General features: G+C 36.2%; 3 protein-coding genes across 5 annotated transcripts; 1 reads left to right on the top strand and 2 right to left on the bottom strand.

Moving 5' to 3' along the window:
* Positions 1–172: 172 nt before the first annotated feature.
* On the bottom strand, positions 173–7,973 carry eva1c (eva-1 homolog C (C. elegans)). Of its 2 annotated transcripts, none has more exons than XM_028467214.1 (8): positions 7,574–7,973; positions 6,274–6,467; positions 6,050–6,173; positions 5,050–5,202; positions 3,612–3,755; positions 2,142–2,219; positions 1,604–1,696; positions 173–675 (listed from the first exon to the last, which is right to left on the bottom strand). In XM_028467214.1, the coding sequence occupies exons 1-8, from the start codon at positions 7,659–7,661 to the stop codon at positions 290–292; spliced, it is 1,260 nt and encodes a 419-aa protein (XP_028323015.1). In that variant the 5' UTR covers positions 7,662–7,973; the 3' UTR covers positions 173–289. The 2 variants fall into 2 exon arrangements, with proteins under 2 accessions (XP_028323015.1, XP_028323016.1); XM_028467215.1 differs by having other exon boundaries at positions 6,050–6,170.
* Positions 7,974–9,648: 1,675 nt separating this feature from the next.
* Positions 9,649–14,028, bottom strand: haus1 (HAUS augmin-like complex, subunit 1). 2 transcript variants are annotated; one of them, XM_028467168.1, is made up of 9 exons: positions 13,887–14,028; positions 13,630–13,804; positions 12,817–12,952; positions 11,285–11,419; positions 11,081–11,204; positions 10,913–10,978; positions 10,763–10,834; positions 9,822–9,869; positions 9,649–9,742 (listed from the first exon to the last, which is right to left on the bottom strand). In XM_028467168.1, the coding sequence occupies exons 1-9, from the start codon at positions 13,905–13,907 to the stop codon at positions 9,701–9,703; spliced, it is 819 nt and encodes a 272-aa protein (XP_028322969.1). In that variant the 5' UTR covers positions 13,908–14,028; the 3' UTR covers positions 9,649–9,700. The 2 variants fall into 2 exon arrangements, with proteins under 2 accessions (XP_028322969.1, XP_028322968.1); XM_028467167.1 differs by lacking the exons at positions 9,649–9,742; positions 9,822–9,869 and having other exon boundaries at positions 10,669–10,834.
* A 1,217-nt stretch (positions 14,029–15,245) lies between these two features.
* On the top strand, positions 15,246–21,612 carry mis18a (MIS18 kinetochore protein A). Its single transcript, XM_028467247.1, has 5 exons — positions 15,246–15,543; positions 16,409–16,475; positions 17,624–17,746; positions 19,067–19,169; positions 21,091–21,612. The coding sequence occupies exons 1-5, from the start codon at positions 15,315–15,317 to the stop codon at positions 21,169–21,171; spliced, it is 603 nt and encodes a 200-aa protein (XP_028323048.1). The 5' UTR covers positions 15,246–15,314; the 3' UTR covers positions 21,172–21,612.
* Positions 21,613–23,030: the final 1,418 nt, after the last annotated feature.

Below are 23,030 nucleotides of genomic sequence, written 5' to 3'. Positions count from 1 at the left end.
TTCTTACATTTGAGGTTTAATTTATGCTTTCATGTTTTATATTTTGCGTTTACTTTTTTGTTTGTGTTTTCCTTTTGCTTTTGCATTTTTGTTTTCTTTTTTGTTTGAATTTTCTTCTTCACGCTCGTATTTTGTCTTTTGTTTGCGTTTTCTTTTTCACGTTTGTGTTTTCTTTTTTGCAATCCTGTTTTCTCTTTTGTGTTTGTTCTCTTTTTTGCACTCGTGCTCTGCACTTCATACCATACTTTCCAGTGTTAAAGTAAAGAACAAAAAAAAAGAGAACGTCTTTTTAGCACAAGTTTCCATTCAGATACGCGTTCATCCGAATCTCCTGTATGATCATTTCCCTGCGCTCAATCCTCTCCGCTCGTTCAGCCTCTTCGCTCCTGTACGTGACTTCCTCCCATTCGTACACAGACTTCCTGTTTGCGGGCGAGATCAAAGACCTCTCAGCCTCCACGTTGTCATGATCATCATCGTCCTCATCACTGTCTTCCTTATCACCGTCTTGTCCTAACCGACGTCTCTCATTCTGGCTTCCAGGCTCAGTAACCAGTCTGTGGTTTTGAAGTCGCCGCCTTCTGCAGGTCACACGCACCGAAACCGCCAGCAGTGTGAGGAGGAGGCCGATGCACATGCTGGATGTGAATAGCAGCGCCGCCATGTCTGGATGCTCTGAACAGGAAAGGAGAATATAACTCACATTAAAGCTGCAGTATGCAGAATCGTGAGACTTGTATAGAAAAAAACCGCGCTCGCCTCTCCCCTCCACAACCGTGGAGCTCTTAGCAACTTTTTTCTCAATGAGACTAGTGAGAAATGTAGGGACTTTATCTTGCGAGTTTTCTGGTGTTTTAGACTAAGGCTGCATCTGAATAGTCAATCCTGTCTCTTTTCCTTTTCACTTTTCCTTAACCCTGTGGATGACGTCACAGGGTTAAGGAAAGGTGTTCGGAGACTTCCTAAAGGAGTTAGGGAAAGGCAATCACGTCAGATGCACTTCCACTTAGTTGATGTAATAATCCGACGGCTGCAAAGGTTAGTGATGTCTGCCGTGGTGAAAAAACTAAAAATGTCTCCGATAGCTTTTTCTTGAACGACAGAGTGATCTGCTTAATATCAGTTATAATCTGATAATATGGCTGCACATCATAAGATATGGGATTTAGATTATTTAAAGTTGCTCAAGACATATTATTGCATTGGTAACTTACATGATCTGCTTCCCTTTTCAGACTTCGTGAGGTTCCGTGAACACTCGGATGTGCTTGTCCCTTTAAATGTTGTCGCCGCAAGGAATTGTGGGGCAGTATTATCTGGTCTCCTTTGGAAAAGGATGCATTAGTGTTTCCTAGGCTAAAGGAGGTTATAAAGGAAGCATTGAGCCTCCTTTCCTTAGCTTTTAGAGAATTTGAATGCTCCTTATCATGGCCGCTACTTAAACATTTCAGTGGGTTAAGGAAAAGTGGATATGAATACATCGACTTCAGTCAAGTAGCCAATAGTAATACCCTAATGCCCGCTGTCCTTAACCACTAGGCCACCACATAAAATTTGCATACTGCAGCATTTAGATATGGGTGCACACATCCTAAGTGCGTACCTTTAATGTAGGCGTAGGTCTGGAGCGAGTTGCTCATCATTGTTCCACTGTTTTCTGGTCTGCTCGAGCCTTTGAGCACAGGCTCCTCCAGAACTGTGGTGGAAAATAAAACCACCATGATGTAGAAATAAGAAGAGAGTGCAAACATTCGCTCAAATATTAAACCAAGTGTGAATTATTAAATTAAATGACCAACTAATACAGTTGTATATATCTCAATTCCTCCAAATACACAAATTTAATGAAACTCCAAAATATTTGCATATATTACATAACTGAGTCAAACTTCATAAAGATCAGTCGATTACTAACCGAGATATGAATATTTGAAATTTTACCAAATTTTTTAAACTGATCCAGAATCAGTATATTGATCTGGATTCCCACCAAAATGTAATGGAATCTTCCATGGTGTAAGGCCTATCTTTGGTTAGAATTTTAATGAAATCTCAAAAGTAATTTTGACGTAATCCTGCTAGACAAGGTAGTAAATATATCATAAACAGCTATAGATATAGCACACATGCAAAGGCTTTACCTTTTCCATTATCAATGGGGGGGAATGATGTGAAGTCTGATGAACTGAGGTCAGCTTCTCTTAGTAAAGTCCGAGGCACTGTTAAACAGAAGAAATCAGAGTTTTGCACTGTTGTGCAAGCTTCTACATTTCATTTATAACTGATAAAAAGTAGAATGAAGCTCCTAAATCATACACTGTCAATGCAGTCGTCCTAAAGCTGCTTAACCACATCACTCACATGTTAAAGTCCTCTAATAGGGATTTACTTACAAACAAATGTCCAAGGTAGAAATGGCTGTTAAAACGTTTCTCTTTGACATCACCAATATAAAACAAGTTGTTATAAAATGGTCATTGTTGTGGTGGTTTTGATGAAAAAGAAGGAGTCGAGCTTTAGGGTTGCTGGTCAGATGCAGACACAGGGTTTATTATGTCAAAGGGTTTTTGGAAACAGACAGGTCACTTTCTGTGGTCACTTTCTGTGCTTTCTTCTTCGTTGGTGTTTGGTGGTTTCTTCTTCATTGGTTTATCTCCGTACTAATATTATAACCCTAACCCTAACAAAATCTAATAAACAAATAAAACATGTGTCCATTCACTTTGAAAACAAAAATGATTTAATTTTTTTTCGAAACAATTCATTTTTCGGCAGTGCGTATGTGCGCACATGCATATATATGTGCATATACAATCTCAGTACGATGTGAGCTCAGACCATGACACCGGCTTACTTTTTGTTGGTGTTCAGTGGTTTCTTCTTTGGTGTTCGGCGGCTTATTCTTTGTTGGTGTTTGGGGGTTTCTTCTTCGTTGGTGTTCGGTCAATTAGTTATTTGTTAGTGTTCGGTGGCGTATTCTTCCATTTGGCAGACTATTGATAGTAGTTTGTAGAAGAGTTTGATGCTGTAAATCGGCGCATTAATAGTTAGTTGCCAATACAGATGCCAGCATTTTAGTGCCGTACCTGGACTCCTACTAATATTGGTATCGACACATTCATTCATAATAATACCATGTAGCATCATTATTTCTCCGTTTATCAGGAATGGAAAACCTTTTCTTCATAATAAATAATGCCATAACCTAAGGTACTAAACCCCTTACAATGTGGTTAAGCAGCTTTAAGAAATCCTACAATGATTAAGTCAAAAATATGATCCTTAACAAATTCTTCGGTCTGACTTCAAATGATGATACAGGAACAAATGCTGCCAAATGACCCCCCCCCCCACTGGCATTGGTGCCAGTTGCAGAAAAAGTATCAAGAGTGTTGAAGTCTATTTTCTCAGCTCTCTGTTGTCAGCGGTGATCGGATAAGACCAGCTACCGGAGTCTAGAGTCTAGAGTAAGAAGCTAAAAATGTTCCCTGAAGGAACAATAACACAATGAACCTAGTGACGTCGCTCATCCATAACCTCAGGCTGGCCTTTCTCACTTTAATCCATCACTAGGTTTGCAAATGTGAAGGAGGAAGTAGAAAGAGTCTCACCACAGGAGTAGACCACGCTGAGGTACTTCCTCGTTCCTGGAAAGCAGGGGTCTCTGAACGTCTGGTTGGTCACAGCCACCTCACATTTGTGTCTGCTGTAGCAGGCCTGGGTCACCAGCTGGACGGCCTCGTGGTTCACACACACTGTGGAACAGCACGGCGTGCGTGTAAAGAGTACTGATATTAACTACTCATATGGAAGTACTGTTACTTCATTGAAAGGAAGTCATACATAAAATACTCAAGTACAAGTAAATAGTAACTCATGTATAAACTTAAAAAGGAAGAGACCAAATCTTGCATAATTCAAACATTATTTTCTATATTAGTAGTTTAACCATTACAAATTATACTCAATTTTAGTTCAGGTAGAAACCACAACCTGAACCAAGGAAAGTGGCTGAGCTTTGATCATAAATGGCATGACTAAGAACATATGGATAACGTTCAATGTGAAATAAAAATAATAATCACAAAGATTGATAATTTACTCAATAACGGTTGGGTGTAGAAATGTAACAAATGTACTTAAAGAGTAACTAAACCCCAAAACTCCTGTTCCAACTCGTAACATTTTAGTCCAAGTATTTCAATTTGGCATATTTAGTAGTAAACTGTCAGTGACTGCCCTCTATGGGTTGAAACCCGGCTACTACAATGGATTTTTGTTATTGGCTGAGAACAAGATCATGTGATGTTTTAGGACCATCTTGCATCACAAACAAGCACTGTTAGCCCCGCCCCCTTTAAAAAAAAAAACTAGCCAAAAAACTGCAAAACGTACTAAGCCTATTTTCTCACACAAATTTTGCTCAATTGACACCAAACTTGCACTAAACACATCGATCCACACAGACCTTTGATTGACTGAAAAATGGAGCCTGCAGTGCCTCAAAATATTTGACCGTAAAACAGAAATGTAAACATATACTTGCAAAATATTGCTAAATACATTTTCAATGTAAATTTAAAAGAAAAGAAACAATTTTGGAGTCAATGTAGATGATGTTTGGAAAATATCAGAATTTTATCTGAAAAACTGAATTTTTTACATTATTTTGAATTTCGCTTTCATGTAACTTTCAACAACTAAAGTCAATGCAAAATAGCATTTTTTTAAACATCAGTTTTTCACCTGTGGAGCCAATAAATCATTGTTAAAAACAAACGACTAACATCTCAATGCCGTCTGGATGCAACTTGGGGATTTTCGACAGCCATTAGAAATCTGCCTTTAAACGCTAACAGCTACTGCCTTGCACACAGGCTTAGTCAATTAGTGGAGCTACAGGTGACATATTAGCTCAGTGACGTGGAGGATGTTTGTTGGTGTTGAAGGTTGTGGGTTCAAGCCTCAGCTCATGCCACATGGTAAATATATTTCTGTTATTCAACAGATCATGCAGATAGAAATGTAAAACATTGAAACTAGTCTCACCAAACGAGGGTGGTCTGCTCACGTGTGGGGGGCAGGTGTCATGCTGCTCTGGACTAGGCCCGTAGACAGCTGCATGTATGTTGAGCACCCTAGGGGGCTTACAGCGCAGCACCAGAGTTTCTCCCTCACACACCACGTGTCGTTTGTGTTCAGCTGTTTGGGAGAAAGAACAGAAAATGTGAGTGGTTCAAGGTTCACATTATCAACATTCATGTCAGAGTTCAGAATTTTTGTTTAGTGTATTTCTGCTTTTGTATCATGTGTTTTTGGAGTCATTTTGTGTATTTTTGTGCATTTTTTAAAAAGTGATTTTATGTTTTTGTTGTTTTGTGTGTTTTAAAGTCATTTTGTGTATTTTTGGCATCAGTGTGTTTGTTTTGAGGTCAGTAAGTTTATTTTTCTGTTTTTTTTTTTTTTTTTTTAATTCATTTTGTGTGTTTTTGGAGTCACTTCATGTCGTGATTATGTGTTTTAGAAGGGTTGAAGTTTTGTGTTTTTTGGAGTCATTTTGTGTATTTTTGAAGTTATTTTGTGATTAGTTGTTGCCTTTTTGTGCGTTTTTGTAGAAATGTGTATTTTTTTGATTCTGTTTTTTGTCTGTCACGTTGTGTGTTTTTGGAGTCAGTTTGCATGTTTTGTGTTTCGTGTGTCATTTTGTAAGTAGTTTTTTTTTGTGTGTGTTTGGATCATTTTGTGTATTTTTGTGTTTTTGCAGAAATGTTGTGTATTTTCGGGATTCTATTTATTTTTCTGTCATGTGTGTTTTTGGGGTCAATTTGGTTATTTTTTGTGAGAATTTGCTGCTGTTTTGTGTTTTTGTAGACATTTTGTGCATTTTTATGATCTGTTGATGTCTTTGGAGTCACTTTGTGCATATGTTTGGGGGGTCTCATGTGACCCCCGGGCCGTCAGTTACTTATGTCTGCTCTATACTTTGTGCACGAGGGAAAAATGAGCCTGAAAGACAGAAAATACGTCCCATATGAGGTGCTGCACTCACTGGGTTTACATTTGTAATGCACATGGAGGTATTTGGCGGTGCCGGGACACGGACCCTCTCCAAACAGCAGATGATTGACAGGCAGCTGACACTGTCTGTGACTCTGACACTCTGACAGCAGCTTCTGCAGCAAACAGAGATGAAGTGCTTACACTTTCCAACCAATGACCCAGTGAGGCTGAATACTGCTGCATAACATCCCGATTCCCTCATTTTAAAAGCACCTGTAGGGCAGTGAAGGCTGAACAGCTGTGGTTCTGATTTCCACGATGAGCGTCCGCTCTGCACAGCCAGAATTCTCCGGTCCCGTAGAAGGCCGACTGGATGAAGATGGTGGCGTGATGTGGACAGTGGAGATGAAGAGGCTGTCCATCACAGGCCTGAGTGTAATGATTGGTGACGATTCTGGAGAGGTAGTCTGACGCACAAACATCAGGATTTACTGGAAGCTGTTCACTGCTTTTAGACAAAAACCTCAAGCTGGGGGAAATTGATAATATAATTTAAATGAACTTTTAATCAGTGATATAGACGATATTATCTGCACATTATTGTATTGACTGATATTGGCTTTAAAATTAATATTTAGATATCGGCCATTCTGCAGGTTTGATTTTTTTCTTTCTTTATAGAATGCTTGAATTAAAAAAAAAAAAAAAAAAGCAGTTTTTACCACTTTAATACAAACTATAAGCAGGTAAAAACTGCTTTGAGACGGATAGGTTACAAGTATCTTCATTATTTTTTTTTTGAATGAATTAAATGACACGTTTTACAATATGTAAATTTAAATATTTTTCATATTTTGCAATAGGAATGTACTGATGAGTTGTAAAATATCAGCAATAAAAATCCAATATTGTGCATCTCTATTTTTAAATAACAATAAAGAATATTTAAGAGTTGCAAATGAGTGGACAAAAAAGGTTGACATTGGCTTAGAAGTGGCAAAAATGAGGGGACGGGGTTTATAAGTGCCAAAAATGTCTTGAAAGTGGAAAAAATGTGCAGAAAAGGCATTGAAATGTAATGGGAAAGTGACAGAAATGGCAGTAATGTAGCAAAAATGCATTAAAAGGAGCAAAAATATGGCAAGAAAAAGTGATGAAAATAAGTCAAAATATGGCAGGTTTGGTGTTGCTGCAGAAAAAGGGCAAAAATAGCCAGAAAAAGGCTAAAATTGTTAAAAAAACCCCCAAAATAAAACAAAAACGATTCTTAGTTTGTTGAAGGCATCTAGTGACCCCCTTCCAGTGTCCCCCGACCCCAAATGGGGTCCTGACCCCAAGATGGACAACCCCTGGCTTAATGTATGTATGTATATATATATATATATATATATATATATATATATATATATATATATATATATATATATATATATATATATATATATATTCTGATTTCCATTTAAATGTGGTGTTTTTAATGAACATCAGAGCAGTATAGAAACTACTGCTGTCCCTCATACTAAAACAAAGCCTGTCCTCTTCTTCCACATGTAGAAAGTAAACATCATCTCACTTGAGGAGTCAGTCAGTCCGTCCATCCGTCTGGTCCACAGGATCTGGATCAGGATCAGGATCTGGATCAGGCCGCTGCAGGGACGCATCCCGTTAGGAGGATTCCTAATGTCCGCACTGGGACCTCCAGGAGGTCAACCCATTAAATCCTCTGATAACCGCAGCGACGCATTTTCCGATCAAATCAAAGCATTTCCTTTAGACCTGCAGCGACAGAACCTGAAAAAGTAGCTGCGCAACAAGTGGCTGTGCCCCCCCCACCCCCACCAAGCCCCACCAACCCACACACAGACTGACTGAGACCCGCTGTCCTCTGCTGATGATCCAGTGAAGGCTTCGGTGTGAGAGACACTATCTAACAGCTGAGTGGGAACGCTGGTCGTACTGGTGCTGGTGGTGGGCGTGACGCGTAAAAACTATTCTGAAGAGGACACGCGCAGTGACGCACTGAGGGTGTGTTTGTTGTTCTGGAACAGGGCCGGATAACACTGCCTGGTCCTCAGGGGCCACATACAGGAAAAGTGTTTCAACATTAATTAGACTAAAGTATGGGACGCACAGACAATATTACACCTTAAATGTATTGATTTGGTGACGACTTTTTTATTTTTTATTTTATTTTGAGGAAATGTGTAATATTTTGTAGACATTACACAATAAGTGTAAAACTTAACATACACTTATTTGTACATTTTTATGCATACTACTGCAGTGCCCGTAGGTACAGTAGTATGTATAGCTAGCTATAGTGGGAGATTCAGTAGCTTTTTCATGGTTGGCCAAATGAGGTTGTGTTTTAAGGTGACACGTCAGGGACATTTAGGTTTGTTGTAAAATGTGTAGAGTATGATAACTACTATATTTTCATATATTTTGGCTTTTAGCAAGGATACTGTGGGGAGCTGAACCCCATCTTTTTTTATTCCAGTTTCTTGTCCTCGCAAATCCGGATCTCCTCAGACCGGTGTAGTGTAAAATAATAATCATACGTGTGAAATTTTCCTATAGCGTAGTAAATATTTACATGTATATGTACAATATTTTGCTAACGTAGCAGGGTTAACCCTAACCTGTCCGTAGGGTTTTTTAACGCGCATTGCGCAGTTCGCATGCTCATTGTTGACCGTAGGGTTATTTTTACACTCCACCGGAACAGACTTGGTCTGAACTCGTTTAGTGTCATTAATCCACATTGGAACATAAAGATGACATCATCATTGTGGTGGTGGTAGATCTTGGCCAAGGACACAATGACAGATACCACTGGAGCACCTGGAATTCTCAGTTGTCTCCCATCCAACTACTAACCAGGCCCAGACCTGCTTAGCTTCCAAGATCTAACGAGATCAGGCAATGGCAGGCTGGTATGGCCACAAATGACATCGTAGACTCGGGGCGTCCAAACACACCCTTGAACCAAGCAGCAGCCATGTTGAAAGTCTCAGGTCAATCTGAGCCTGATTTGCAGAGATATTTGAGACAGACATTCCTTGCTTTTATAGATGTTTTTATTTATTTTCTATGTACTGTGTGTGTGTGTGTTTAAATTTCCATGCTACAAGTTTTTTATTATTAGTGTTGCTGCAAGGGCGAGGAGCCGAAGTCCAAGAATTTTACGCAGGATGTTGACAAAAAAATTTATCAGATAAAAACCAAAAAAGAAACTTGGGATAATCTAATAATTTCCCCCTGGGATAAATAAAGTATTTTTGATTCAACGCACATGTAAGTGAGCATGACTGATCCTGCTTTACGGGAATATATTGTCAATGCATTTTAACAAACAGGAGATCAAGTGGATTTAGGGTGAACAGCTCCACATCAATGAGAAACCTAATGGTAACCAGTCAATCTTTGTGTCAAACTGACAGCTTCACGCTCCGTTTGACGTCGTCATGAGAGAGACTGTGTGTGGACAGGTTGGTAAACGCTTTTAAAAGACATGCCATTTGTAATAACAGACTCACGCTTCCATACATACAAACTAAACTATCCCATCAGTCAAATGAACATGTATTCATTACCATCTACTAACAGAGACATTATTATTCAGTGAAGCAAAAATGTTTTATTATTTTCATTTGGAAGTTGCAGCACATGTAAACACAGCGATTCACGCATCTTCACATTAAATATCCACATTCATTTCAAGCTGTAAATCCAACGCAGCCTGTGAATAAAGAAACACACACACGGATCAATATGAAGCCAACTAATCTGAATACTAACGATGAGTGAAGCACACTCACCAATTCTCTTTTTGCCTCTTCTATTTTCACCTGAGCCAGAGATGGACTCTGTGTTGGGTTGGTCGTGATAAAAGACACAAAGACAAACAACGGCGTATTAGGGCCACATTAATATAAAATGTTATCTGAGCACTACGAGATTTAAGTTAGAATTTTATGAGAAAAAAGCCATATACGTGTCATGGTACAGCACTCACAATTTCAATTTTAAAATCATAAAATTATGACTTTTTCTGAAATATTACTTTAATCTTGAAATATTACAACTTTAATCTCATAAAATTTTGTTTTTAATGAGATACAACTTTAATCTCAAATTACAACTTTATTCTTAAAATATTACGACTAATCTCAAAATTACATTTTTAAGATGCAACTTTATTCTAAAAAAATTACAACTTTATTCTTGAAATATTACGACTTGAATCTAATAAAATTAAATTTTTTATTAAGATACAACTTTAATCTCAGAAAATTACAACTTTATTCTTGAAATATTACGACTTTAATCTCATAAAATTACATTTTTATTAAGAAGCAACTTTATTCTCAAATTTACAACTTAATTCTTGAAATATTACGACTTTAATCTCATTAAATTACATTGTTATTATGATACAACTTCATTCTTGCAATATTACGATTTTAATCTCGTATTGCCCAGATTTATTTTCGTTTTATGTTAAACTATTTTGTACAGGCCTCACTCAATTTAGATCAAACTGGGACTTTGGGGCTTAGAATCTATTTTTTATTTATATATTTTTTTCTATTTAATTTTGACAAACCGATCGGAAAAGACACTTATTCTCTTACAATTACGACTTTATTCTCAAAATATTACAACTTTAATCTCGTAGTGGCCAGATTTCTTTTCTTTTTAATGTGGCCCTAACACACTGTCGTAGTTTCTGGATGTTTCTCATCATAAACAAACATACCGGGCTTAGATCCATGTAAGGCTCAAGCTTCTTTTTCAGTGGAATTATTTCATTTTTCAAAGCGACAACATCCTGCAGAGACAAAAGGGATGACGTTCATCAAACTTGATGAAAATATTTAATTAATTTTGTGATGAAAGGTGAAAATACCTCAGACAGCTGCACGATAGCCTGATGGGTGAGAGACTTGTCCATATTACGGGATAGAAGTTGAGCCTGTGGGAGCGAAGGAATGGGGGGAAAAAAGAAAATTGATTTTAAAAGTGTTCTATTAATATAAGAGTATTAGAAATGAATCAGCACAGCGTGCACACACACCTCTGATTTCTCCCGTCTGTTGTTGAGCTCTTTGACCTTCGCGGCTACAAAGTCCATGTTCAGCAGCCTCTCCTCTGCTTTGGCACCTTCTACTGCCTGAGATTTGGCCGTTTTGTTGATGTCCCTAATGTGGAAACCACAGAACAAACATTAGCTGTTGTTGTTTTTATTTACTAGATTTTGTAATCATCCAAACAGTCTTACTCCTGGAGGTTGCTCCGCAGCACTAACGTCCCCCCAAGTTTCTTTCGCAGAGTTCTGAGTTCTCGCTCCAGTTTCCTGTTGGACTTTTGTGCTTCCAGTAGATGGTTGGTGTGGTCGTTCAGAGCTGACATCACACTACACACGACAGGTTGTTCACTTTTAAACTACACTGATATAAGAATTTATCACAGAGTAGGGATGTCACTGTTACCCTTTTTTAAAGATTAACTGCAATATTAAACATTACGATTAATCTATTGTAACGTTCCCTAAATACCCTTAATTTCCAGAAAGTACCGTATTATGACAAAACTATATTTGGTACATAGGTGTTTCAGTGTCACTTTGTAATAAATAGCCTGATTAGGAAAAAGTCATGTCATCTTATAAAGGCATTCAATCAGTGAACAATAAACATTCATCATATTTCATTTATCCATTTGATATTTAATTATAGTTGATTATATAATTTATTCATACAATTTTATTATATTTCAAATTTTTAACCTTGTAAAGCGTTTTGAGGTGCATTTTTTTGGATGAAAAGTGATTTATAAATACATTATTTAATCATAATTATAGATTTTATTCATATTACACAATCTGATATCTCAATTATATATTCTGTTCATATATTTATCACAGAATCTGTCATTAGTCAATTATAATTATATACAGTATGCTTTTCATATATATCACATAATTGAGATGAATTATAATCACATTTTATTTATATATTATAATATTACATATAATCTGACATTTAATTATATTATATATTTTAACCATATATTATATCACATAATCTGATAGCATTTCATTTTAATATTACCAATATTTTATATATTTAAAATATTTACCTCCTTTAGCCTTTATTTATGTTTTCTCTGAGAGAACTACATACTGTAGTTCAGTGATTCTCAACTGGTGGGTCTGGACCCAAAAGTGGGTCGCAGACCTGTACTGAGTGGGTTGCAAATAGCTGGTCAAAAATAAGTACATACTTGGAGTCTCATGTTGGCCTTGTCTTTTATTTTGAAACTTTTCTTTTGACAGGCATGCTGTGGAGTGCATGTTGCACAGGGAAATATATAGATTTATGTTTTTAAAAAAGAGAATGTGTTTTCAACAGCTATTTTTGAAAAAAACGAGGGGTGCGATTTAATGGCCGTGGAAAAATGTGGGTCCCAGGGTGAGACCCCCTGCTGTACTTAATATATCGCTTTTAGTGAAAGTTTCCACAGATGTGATTTTTCTTTAATTCCATACAGGATTATTTATATTTTTCTTGTACTTTTAGGTAACTTTACATTGTTGATATATTATTTTGTTATGAGAACAATCCAAACATGGAAATAAATTAAAATCCAAGTCCTATAATGAGTGTTTGTGTGATTTCACTTATTTGTGGTAGTGTGAAATCAATTAATGCAAAAAATAATCATCATAATATTGTAATTATTTCTTTGACAAAAATCGGACCAATAAAATGTGTAATGGTGACATCCCTACTACAGATAATGACAAACTACCTGCCCAGTGATGAGTCTCTGACTCCAAGCACCATCCCAGTGTCCACTAAGGCAGACAAATAGTCCGTGGCAGCCTTTGAAAGACTTGCACAGGAGAGTCCAACACCATGTAGCAACACATCCTGTAGGTGACTTCCTGTGTGGAGAAGATGGATTACATTAAACATTTTTTATGGTTGAAATTTGTGATATTAAACAATCTGCATCCTTTACTCATGCCCAATGATTCACAAACTAACTCAGCGTGGATTGCAAATACAAAACACCATTCACAAACTAATGGATTTTGTTTTGCAAATAAGAAACATACCTATTTATCAAATACAAGCATATTTTACACAAAGAAATAAACAAGTCTTCAAATAGAAAAATATCCTTCAAGTACAAAGTAAAATTTTAAAATCAAAATATAGTGCTTCCAGTACATTTGTGTAAATCTGCTAGGCAGAAAATATTTTCTTTATTGTAGAATTATTTTCAATGTTTTTACTTAAAAACTGTCACATGACTTTTCATACTATATTTGCACCTTTCAGATCCACTCACAAATGTCCTGATATGTACTTGAAGGATATTTCTTTGTAATTGAAGACATGTATTTAAATGTGTAAAACATGCTGTATTTGTTTGATAGGTATGCGTCTTATTTGCACATGTATTAGTTTGTGAATGAATGAATGAATGATGTTTTGTGTTTGCAAACCACACTGAGTTTGTTTGTGAATCTTTGGGGCGTGAGTAAAACATGTTTTAAGATGATTTTTTTTTATTACATATTGAATCTGATCTGATGATAAGTGTGCACTGACTCACCCTCTGCCTGGTACTCTGCTGCTTTCTGTTGGAGCTCCTCTACCATCAGGGTCGTCTCTCTACAGCGGGCCTCACTGCCCTGAGCTAGCTGATGAAGGACATCCACGGTCCGGGTGTTGACCTCAAACTGAGGCAGCGGCTGGTCTCCAAACACAGAGCTGAGCCAATTGTTCACCTGTGGACGGAGAATATCAACTTGTCTGCTAGCAAAACCACATTCATTTAAGGCATATAAGACAGAGAACACGGAATTTTACCGTCTTCATCTTTTCACACATGATGACCAAAATTGAAGGGCAAAAAACACTCAAAAAGGTTGCACAATTTAAAGTTAATGTTTAAATTCCGACGCCAAACTGTAAAAGAAACATTTTCGCGCGTCTTGTATTTATTTTTTACTTCCGGGTTTTCAGCCAATGGCAGGAGGTGACCGGAAGTTGCGTAAGACGAGTTGTCAAAGAAAAGGGTATGTTTTTTGTTTTGTTTTTAACTTTAAGTTATATTTTGGAATACAATACTATATCAGTAAAGTAAAGTGGGAAATATACCATTCTATTATCAAGTAAGAAAATGTATGTATGTATAGTATGTATATATTTTTGTCTCAGTCTACAAAATGAACAGTGTGACCAAGATAATTCACAGCTCTCTTTTCTTCTAAACTATAGAGGTATTTGTCTTTATTAGTAAATTAGAAAAAAAAGAAAAACAACCTTTTCAATCAAAAAAGTTTACTTCAATCACAAATCAATACTTACAATCAAAGAAAAAAAGTGTTATTACATTTTTGAGACCCAAACAATTACATTTGAACACTTTTTTTTCTTTTATTGAAAACGTTTTTATTTAGTTATTTATTATTGAAGTCATCCTTTTTGTATGTTGAAAAAAAATCAATCAATAAACAAAAACAAAAAACATTTTCATTCAAAGAAAAAAAAAAATTGAGCGCTAAAATCAGCGTTTGAACACTTTCTTCTTTGATTGAAAATATGCTTTCTGATTGACATTTTTTTTCTTTGATTGAAATTAAAAGAACATGCCCATATTTTAAATATGGGCTGTGTAAACTGTTCGAGTATGATGTTGCAAAGTTCATGCACGGATTGAATAAAGACATGAAGAGACTATTTGGTTTTGAATAATGGCACTTTTTGTAGTTTAAATAGATTTTTATTTATTTATTTGTTTTTTAATGTCTTCTTTGGTTTTATATATATTTCCAGTGAGTTGAAAATGTTATACCCAGAGTTCATGTAAGTATGCCAAGAGTTAGTCAAATAAAAGCATGACTATTTTTTATATTGCATTTTTTTTTTTCATTTCCAAAAATATCGTCTTGTACTGTAAACTTTGTATATTATCTCACCCCTAATTAAAAGTATTTTTAGCGCTAGCATTGGGGTGATAATATTTAAAGATAAATATATATATTTTTAAAGATCAGCAGGGTAAAAAAGCGCTGTGCAGTGAAGCAGATTTATTTATTTCCAAATTAACAAATATAATTAAACCATAATGTTCGTAAAAACAAAAATTAGGCAGCTGTTTATTTTATTTTATTTTGACAAACCGACAGGAAAAACCGGAAGCGGAAGTACGTAGCAGTCACTAGCTTGAACGTTGTCAAGCACCCGCTGAAATTCAAAGCAGACAAACTGAGTTTTGCGTGTCTTACCACGAAAATGGCGACGAAACAAAAGATGGTTAAACATAAGACCAAAGACACAAACGTAACGTTTAATGCCTCCAGTTTAAACTCCTCCGTCATTGAAAAGAAGTTGTTTGCTGAACGGGAGGAGGACGGAGACGACGGACCGGTGGTTTTCTACTGCGGGAAATGCAGGCTGACTGTGGGGGATTCACTGTCGTGGGATGGAAGTGAGGACGGAGAGAACCAGATCAGACTGAAGAGTGAGTTTAGAGTCATAAGAAAAGACTTTTAGGGCTAAAATAACTGACCGAGGTGGACAGTGATTCGCCTCCAGTCCTCTTAGCTTCCAATACCACCTTCAAGTACTGTTACTTGATTAAAATTGTACACAAGTACATGGAAGTCATACATAAAATACTCAAGTACAAGTGAAAAGTACTCAACGTAGAAGTTACTTGTTACTTTCACCCCCCACGTTTATTTTTTAATAATAAATGCCACGGTTCCCTTGCATACAGTAAACATCTCATGTATAAGTAAGGCATCTGTATAAAATAAAAGGTTTGTCAAAATGCACAATTCTTTTTAAAATAAAAGAACACCAAAATAATATAAACAAAAAATATCTCAGGTTCTTTATATTAGATACATTTATGGACTGAGAAACTGAGAAAATAATCGGTGTAGTGAAAAATAATCCGACGCGTGAAAGCCTCCTCCATGCGCATGCGCACTATAGCGGTGTGCATTATGTTTAATCTGATTGGTCGTCTATGAAGTGATGCATTTGTTTGTTGTCTGGACATTTGATATTTTATAGTTTCACAATGTCCTGTTGATCAACCAAAAAAAAAAAAAAAAACACACACAATTTAATAAGAAATAGTTTGGTGTAGAAATGTAATGAATTACTTTACTTATTTTAAAACGTACTTACATACAGGTAAAATGACTGATTTAGAAATATATTTAGAATAAAGTACAATTACCCATAAAAGCAACTTTGTTACAGTAAAGTGAGTACTTCGATTACATTCACATCTGATCACTAAGACATTAATATTATTACAATGCTGTCTCACATGTTGGTGATTTTATTTAAACATTTTTTTTTTTTTATTACAGCGGTGACTGACAACGTCCAGTTTGGAAATGAAAGTCATGTATATGAAGTGAACAAACTCTCTCCCTGGTAAGACAAAAGAGATCACAATTGTACTGTGTACTGTATTATGTAGAAATACCAAAAATAAAATTGTATACCTGAATTATATATGGGTGTCCCGTCCCCATTTCCGATAATATACCGATATTGCAGCTTTGTGTATTGACCGATATTGATCCGATGCAATATCATCTCTGATTATTCATACTTGTACAGTATAGTATTTGTATTGTGAAATGTTAGAAAAGGCTAGAGTCAGCAACATTAGCTATGAGAAAAACTGACCCATTTAGAATAGAATCTACCTTTACTTATTTATCCCCAGAGAGGAAATTCAATTATTGCAGCAACACGTTAAAAAAGCAAGACAGTAAGAAACAAAAATAAATACCGACATAAATAATTGTGCAAAATGTAAAAACTGTGGGACATACATAAATTTGAAGAAAATGAATTAAAAAATCAAAACAACAAAGGTGCAAAAAAAAAATAAAAAAATGGACTGTTAAAGGAAAAACCATAATGAAGCTGCAAGACATGACCATTTGTTAATAGATAAAATCATAGTTTTGGCATCATAGATCAATAAATCAAATGTCATTTACTCCTAAAAGAAAGGGGAAAAAGATCAAAATTGCCTTGTTTTGGTCTAAACTGTAAACACTCGTATTGACATTTGTTGGAAAAGTTTCTTGAATTGCATTGTGGGATGTGGAGTCCCTTAAATGTGTTTTTTTTTTTACCTCATTGTTACTATGATTTCTTGTTTCTTTGCTAGATGAGGACAGAACTCTTGTTTGTTCCTGGTATTCCCCATAATGCCAGAATAAAGTAAAAACATTTGCACCCGTCTCTGTGACTCCATATCCCACAATGCAATGAGTGAACATTTCAACAAATGGAGCATTTACGCCAAGGTGGGAATAAAAACAAACTTTAAAATGGCAATTTCAACCGGCTTTTACATCTTTTTTTTTTTTGAGCAAATGATCTTGGATTTATTGATCAATGAGTCCTACACTATAGATTTATCTGATAAATGTTTGTGTCCAGCAGCTTTAAGCATAAGATTATTCTACAATTGCTAAATTGCTAATTGCTAAATAAATCCCAACTTCATAATCTACACATTACAGCATGTGTTCCACAGATAATATTATTTTATATATCCACAGTCTTGTTGTTGACCTGTTCTGCCGAGGCTGTCGCTCTGTGATCGGCTTGGTCTACACATCCACCCCAAAGAGTATGGACAACAAGAGGTTCACATTCTGTCTCAACGTAGCAAATATCGAAAGGTAAATTCACAGTTTTTGGTACGATTGGTATGAAGAACACATTTGTTTGGGCCTTTCCCAGAAAGTCTTGAATCTAATCAATTAAAATGTCTCCAAACTGTTGGTAAATATGTGTTTAGCTATAAATAAAGTTTAAGAAGACAAGGTATGACGTGTGTAATGCTTTACCATGGCCTCTCAAACAAACTTGATATACTGTACAAGTGAAAAGCATTGTGATCACAGATGGTATGAACTAAATGATTTAGGGAGAAAAGAAGGTAATTGTATTAAAAACAAGCAGCAATTTAAAATCACCTCTTTGTAGAATGGTTGAATAATAACCTTTTTTGTCTTAACTTAGAGTTAAGTATTTTTTTAAGCTTATTTAAGACATTTAGTATTGAATGCTTAGAGCAGACATAAGCAACTGGCAGCCTGGATCGAATTTTGTGGGACCCTCAAAGTAAATGCACAAAATTATTCCTAAAACACCCAAAATGACAGGAAAAATGCACAAAATTACTCCAAAAGGATACATAACAATAGCAACAATACACAGAATTACCATACTCCAAGAACACACAGAATGGCAGAATGATACAGAAAATGACAATAATGCAAAAAAAAAAAAATGACTCAAAAATTGGCAGAAATGACAGAAAAAATTTGCACAAAATAGCTCCAAAAAGATACAAAACATAAAATCCAACACAAAATCACTCTTAAAACACACACAAAAATGACTTCAAAAAGAAAAAAAACTCCAGAAACACAAAGATACATAATAACAATGAAATGATGGAAATAATACACAAAATGACAATGAAAATAAACAAAACAAGAGCAAAAACAACCCACAAAATGACAGGTAAATATTTACTTCAAAAAGATACAAAACAACAACAAAAAACCCACAAAATTACTCCAGGAACACACAAAGCAACACAAAAAACACCTAAATGACTCCAATAAAACACAAGATGACAACAAAAATACACAAAACAAGAATTTACCAAAAATGACCATAAAACAGACAAACCCTTTTGTTCTGTCCATTATTAATGCTCAGATTCATTGGTCATTAGTAAACGCTGACATGAATGTGGCCCTTGGATTGAGCGTCACATTTTTGACGCCCCCTCTTACAAAACGTTTTAAAGAAATGTAGAAAATGCTCTTCCCTGTTTGACTGATGACAGAAAACATTCCAGTCAAAGATCAAACCATTACATCAATAACTAACTGAGAGTTGTGTGTATGCTATGGGAGCTCCAGGGCCATTCACCATTTTTTCTGTGTATTTCATCAGTTTAATGTGGCACTGTAAATGTCTTTCAGCTATGTGCTTGGTTCTGGCACCCAGATGTTGACAGTAGAGGGCCTCAAAGAGCTGCCGGTCACACTGGAGTACCGAGGATCTGTGGACCAACAACTGAAAGAGGTGATTTACTGCTGCTGCATTTCTTTGTCTGCCCTTTCCATTGGTGTAATGCTGTCTATTTAAAGTCTCCAACCACTGTCTGTGTCCATCACTTGAAGATTTTGATGAAAAAAAGTGGATTTTAGTGTTTTATTTCCTAAAGAGATCCATCCAACACAAAATGCCAGGCAGGGATTGTAATGGTCTGCTTTAAACCTCAGTGTACAGGTTGTGTTGGGAGTGACATCAGCTTTGTTCTGGGAAACCTTTTTTCTGTTGTGGTGAGCAGACCCTGATATCAGACATTACCTCATTTGTTACTTCATCTTTTCACATAGCTTCATTCTTACTGGAACATGTGTCTAAAGGGAATTTACCATTTTTTCCTCCTCTTATTTCAATAGTTTAAAATGTGTAAATACAATACATGAGGTCCTCTGTTTATTTATTATTGTTATAATGTGTTGTTTAATTATGTGTAGTGTTTCATACCCATTTTCTTTTAACAGTGCAGTCATTTTCAGTTTTATTCTTAATGAGTCTTTGTTCACTCAAAGCTGTAATACTGCCAATTGACAGTTAGGTGGCGACACTGCGCCTGCGCTGCCTCTGTTTTGCACCGTGGACATGTGACGTGATAGGGAGAATGTGGAGGAATCTTTGTTAGATGGAACAACATGTTTTCATTATGCTGCGCCTTTGTTTGCTGCAGCTCGATGCACGAGTGGAATCTTGTTGTTCCTGCTCTCGTCACAGTCATCACACATTACTAGTTGTTTATTACAACATAGTATAAGGTGAAAGAATAGAAACCTATATTTGGTTTTTTATTTATTTGTTTGCAGGCGCTTTTTTTTTTTTTTTTTTTAATGATTCACTATATTAAACTAGTTTTAAAGCTGGGTTCAAAGCTGTTTTATCACTTTTTGACTTTTGCTGCAACTAAAAAGTACAAATAGCTCATATGGAGTTTACTCAATAAATCCTTCTTATTGTTGAAATAATTAATCTGAATTAAACATCAATTGATTGCCTATTTGTGTGATTTTTAGACTTGACAAATATATCCAAATTGTTGCAGGAAATCTAGGAAATTTGCATCGATTTTTTTATTTTAGTTTTTTTTTTTGGGGGGTGGAACACAACAAAAATCCATCAATAACATGCTCTACCTTAACTAAAATAACTATTTTCCCAGTCAAAGTCCTCGTTATTTGTGCTAAACTTCCTCTTTTGTTTTTATAGCAACAAGCATCAAAAATGGTTGGTGGTGCTGTTTCCTGTTTAAAAGACGTGTTTTTATTTGTTTCTGCTGCAGCTGCTTGTGTGTTTTAGTGCTGAAATCATTTTATTTTTAATTCAATTTAATTTAATTTAATTTAATGTAATATAAAATTCTGGGTGGGAAAGGCTGAATAAACTTTGTTCTGTGATGGAAGGATGCATTTTACTTGAAATATGTAATAAGAGCAAAAATAGAAATGAAAATTTCAATCAAACTTTTAAATGTAAAAAAGCCACTTTAGGTTTTCATCATGTTATTTCTGTCTTTGTTCAGATGATGACACTGATGCTGCCACTCTTAATGTATTCTGTCTGTCTGTCTGGTAGACACTTGTTTGGGTGTTTCATGCAGTACACTTGGTGACCTGCCCCCCCCCCCCCCACCCCACCCGCCTCCACTTCATGCCCACCCGCCCCTGACCACTACTTCCTCGTGGAGCTTTTGTGCCATTAATCCTCACTGTCTCTTCTTTTTTTCCAATTATCTCTCCCTCTATTCGCTCTCTTCCTCGCTGCTTCCCGCTGCTTCCCGCTGCTTCCTTCATTTCCCACCTGTCCATTTTTCCTTTTTTTCTTTCCTCACTCTCGGCTCATTTTGCCTTTTTGCCGTTTGTCTTTGCCACACGAGTATGACCCACTCTTTCTTTCCCCCGCCCAGATGAAAATGCTTATGGTGTCCATGGCCCAGAGGTTGGAGGTGATCGAAGCTGGCCTTGAGGAGAGAAGTGACGAGGTGTGACAGTGATGGGGCGTCATCTCATCCAGGTGGATTTAATGTCAACACCTCTACCCCTAAATCTGACCTGACATTTATGTTTTATCCTCAATTGCATTTCTTCAGCACCATGTTTTGTCCTACCTTCACCTTGTACCTGACACACACACACACACACACACACACACACACACACACACACACACACACACACACACACACACACACACACACACACACACACACACACACACACACTGCTTCGTCCTGATTACCAGTTGTGAAGCGTAGAGCGAAGGCACCCGTAATCAATCATGTTGCCAGCTCGGCTGCCGCGGCTCATGCTAACGTCCTCTCACTAGCGCAGAGTGAAACCGTGCCGCGAGCAGAATGTTTATTTGTGCTGGATTTCATCAGGCAGGTCTGCACACTCAGCACTAACGCAGTATTGATTTGACCACACACACACACTGATTTTTTTTCTTTGTTCTCTTCCTTGAGTAGGGAGCCCTGAAGCCTGGCATTATGGATGCTTTTTATTGCCCTGATGTGTTTAAGTATGAAGCAAGTAGCAACTTAATTATAAGCAACATCTTTAAATGTTGCTTAAGAGATGAAATTTGTTGCGTAAACAATAAAATCTAGTGTCATCATTTGTGTTATAACTCTTTGTTCATTTTCAAATAAAACGTTCAATTGTTAATTCTACTTTTTTACATACTAAGATAAACTGGCAGGGAAATGACATTCTTCCTTAGATTTTCACTGTTAAGTTAAAAAAACAACAACAATAGAACGGACCTATTTATCAACGTCAAACAAGTGATGGCCAGGATTCACATGTCATTCACTGGCTTACATCATAATCAGTTCAAAACCTGTGGTTCTCCACCTTTTCAGTCAGCCCGCGACCCTCCAAAAGTAAAGGTGCCAGAGACCCCCACTGTACCTGAAGGTGGTTGAACACAGACATGAACATTGAAGAACAGTCATGTGGAGACAGGACCATCTATAAGGGGGAATAAAGGGGAGAGCTTCATGGGGTCCATCCATAAAGTCAGCAAAATAATGGTCCATTGTTCTATGAATCTGTGATAACCAACTTTATTTATTTATCTGAATAATATCCACTGTTATTATTTGTGCCGTATAATTCTCTTAAAGATGTAAATTCTTTTTTTCATCAGAAATAAAATGGGTGGCAACCTGACCAAAAATGGTGGAAAAGGTGGTGAAATGGGATTTTCAAAACCACAGAAATTGGTTAAAAGTTGCAAATTGTGGGTAATGGAATTTTGAAAAGTAGGGAAAATTAGTTTAAACTGGTAAATAATCAGCATTACAAATTGTGAATATGGTTAAATGGGTAAATTTAAACAAAATGTGTTGAAAAGAGGTTAAAAGTGACGATAATGCGTCAACATATGCAACATTAGGTGGGAAAAGGAATGGAAAGGGTTTATAAGTGCTGAAAATGTCTTGAAAGTGGAAAAAATGTCCAGAAAAGGCATTGAAATTTGATGAAGTGGCAGAAATGGGAGTAATGTAGCAAAAATATGTCAAGTGATGAAAATAGGTTAAAATGTCGCAAGTTTCATTACGCCAACAAATTAATTTTAAAAATACATGATAATATATACATTAAGATTGGTACAATCACAAGTGGATTTGATGGGAGTATTTGATCTTTTCTTGTAATAATCTTGTAATATGGTAATTGCCTTTTTACTTGTTATCATTATTATTCTATAGATGTGTTTATCCTCAAATCTTGTAAAGTTGACGTCCAGTTTGCCTAAGTATAGTACCTTTAATGTGAGTGGGAGGTCTACATTCAGAATTTTGTCCATGCACTTTTTAATCTCCTGCCAGTAGTCGTGAAT

This window comes from Gouania willdenowi, chromosome 14 (assembly GCF_900634775.1).
Source record: "Gouania willdenowi chromosome 14, fGouWil2.1, whole genome shotgun sequence".
NCBI classification, from domain to species: domain Eukaryota; kingdom Metazoa; phylum Chordata; class Actinopteri; order Blenniiformes; family Gobiesocidae; genus Gouania; species Gouania willdenowi.
Note: the sequence above shows the minus strand (reverse complement) of the source record. Positions and strands in the feature narration are given on the sequence as shown.

Excerpts from the sequence above, each read along its gene's own strand:
- eva1c (XM_028467214.1), bottom strand. The coding sequence starts at position 7,661 with ATGCGTCCCTGCAGCGGCCTGATCCAGATCCTGATCCTGATCCAGATC. Across the intron at positions 6,174-6,273 it reads CAGCCTTCACTGCCCTACAG|AAGCTGCTGTCAGAGTGTCA; the intron begins GTGCTTTTAAAA and ends TGTTTGCTGCAG. Across the intron at positions 676-1,603 it reads GACCTACGCCTACATTAAAG|AGCATCCAGACATGGCGGCG; the intron begins GTACGCACTTAG and ends TTTCCTGTTCAG.
- haus1 (XM_028467167.1), bottom strand. The coding sequence starts at position 13,907 with ATGTGTGAAAAGATGAAGACG. Across the intron at positions 11,420-12,816 it reads AGAGACTCATCACTGGGCAG|TGTGATGTCAGCTCTGAACG; the intron begins GTAGTTTGTCAT and ends TGTCGTGTGTAG. Across the intron at positions 10,835-10,912 it reads CTATCGTGCAGCTGTCTGAG|GATGTTGTCGCTTTGAAAAA; the intron begins GTATTTTCACCT and ends TTGTCTCTGCAG.
- mis18a (XM_028467247.1), top strand. The coding sequence starts at position 15,315 with ATGGCGACGAAACAAAAGATGGTTAAACATAAGACCAAAGACACAAAC. Across the intron at positions 16,476-17,623 it reads GTGAACAAACTCTCTCCCTG|TCTTGTTGTTGACCTGTTCT; the intron begins GTAAGACAAAAG and ends ATATATCCACAG. Across the intron at positions 17,747-19,066 it reads AACGTAGCAAATATCGAAAG|CTATGTGCTTGGTTCTGGCA; the intron begins GTAAATTCACAG and ends AATGTCTTTCAG.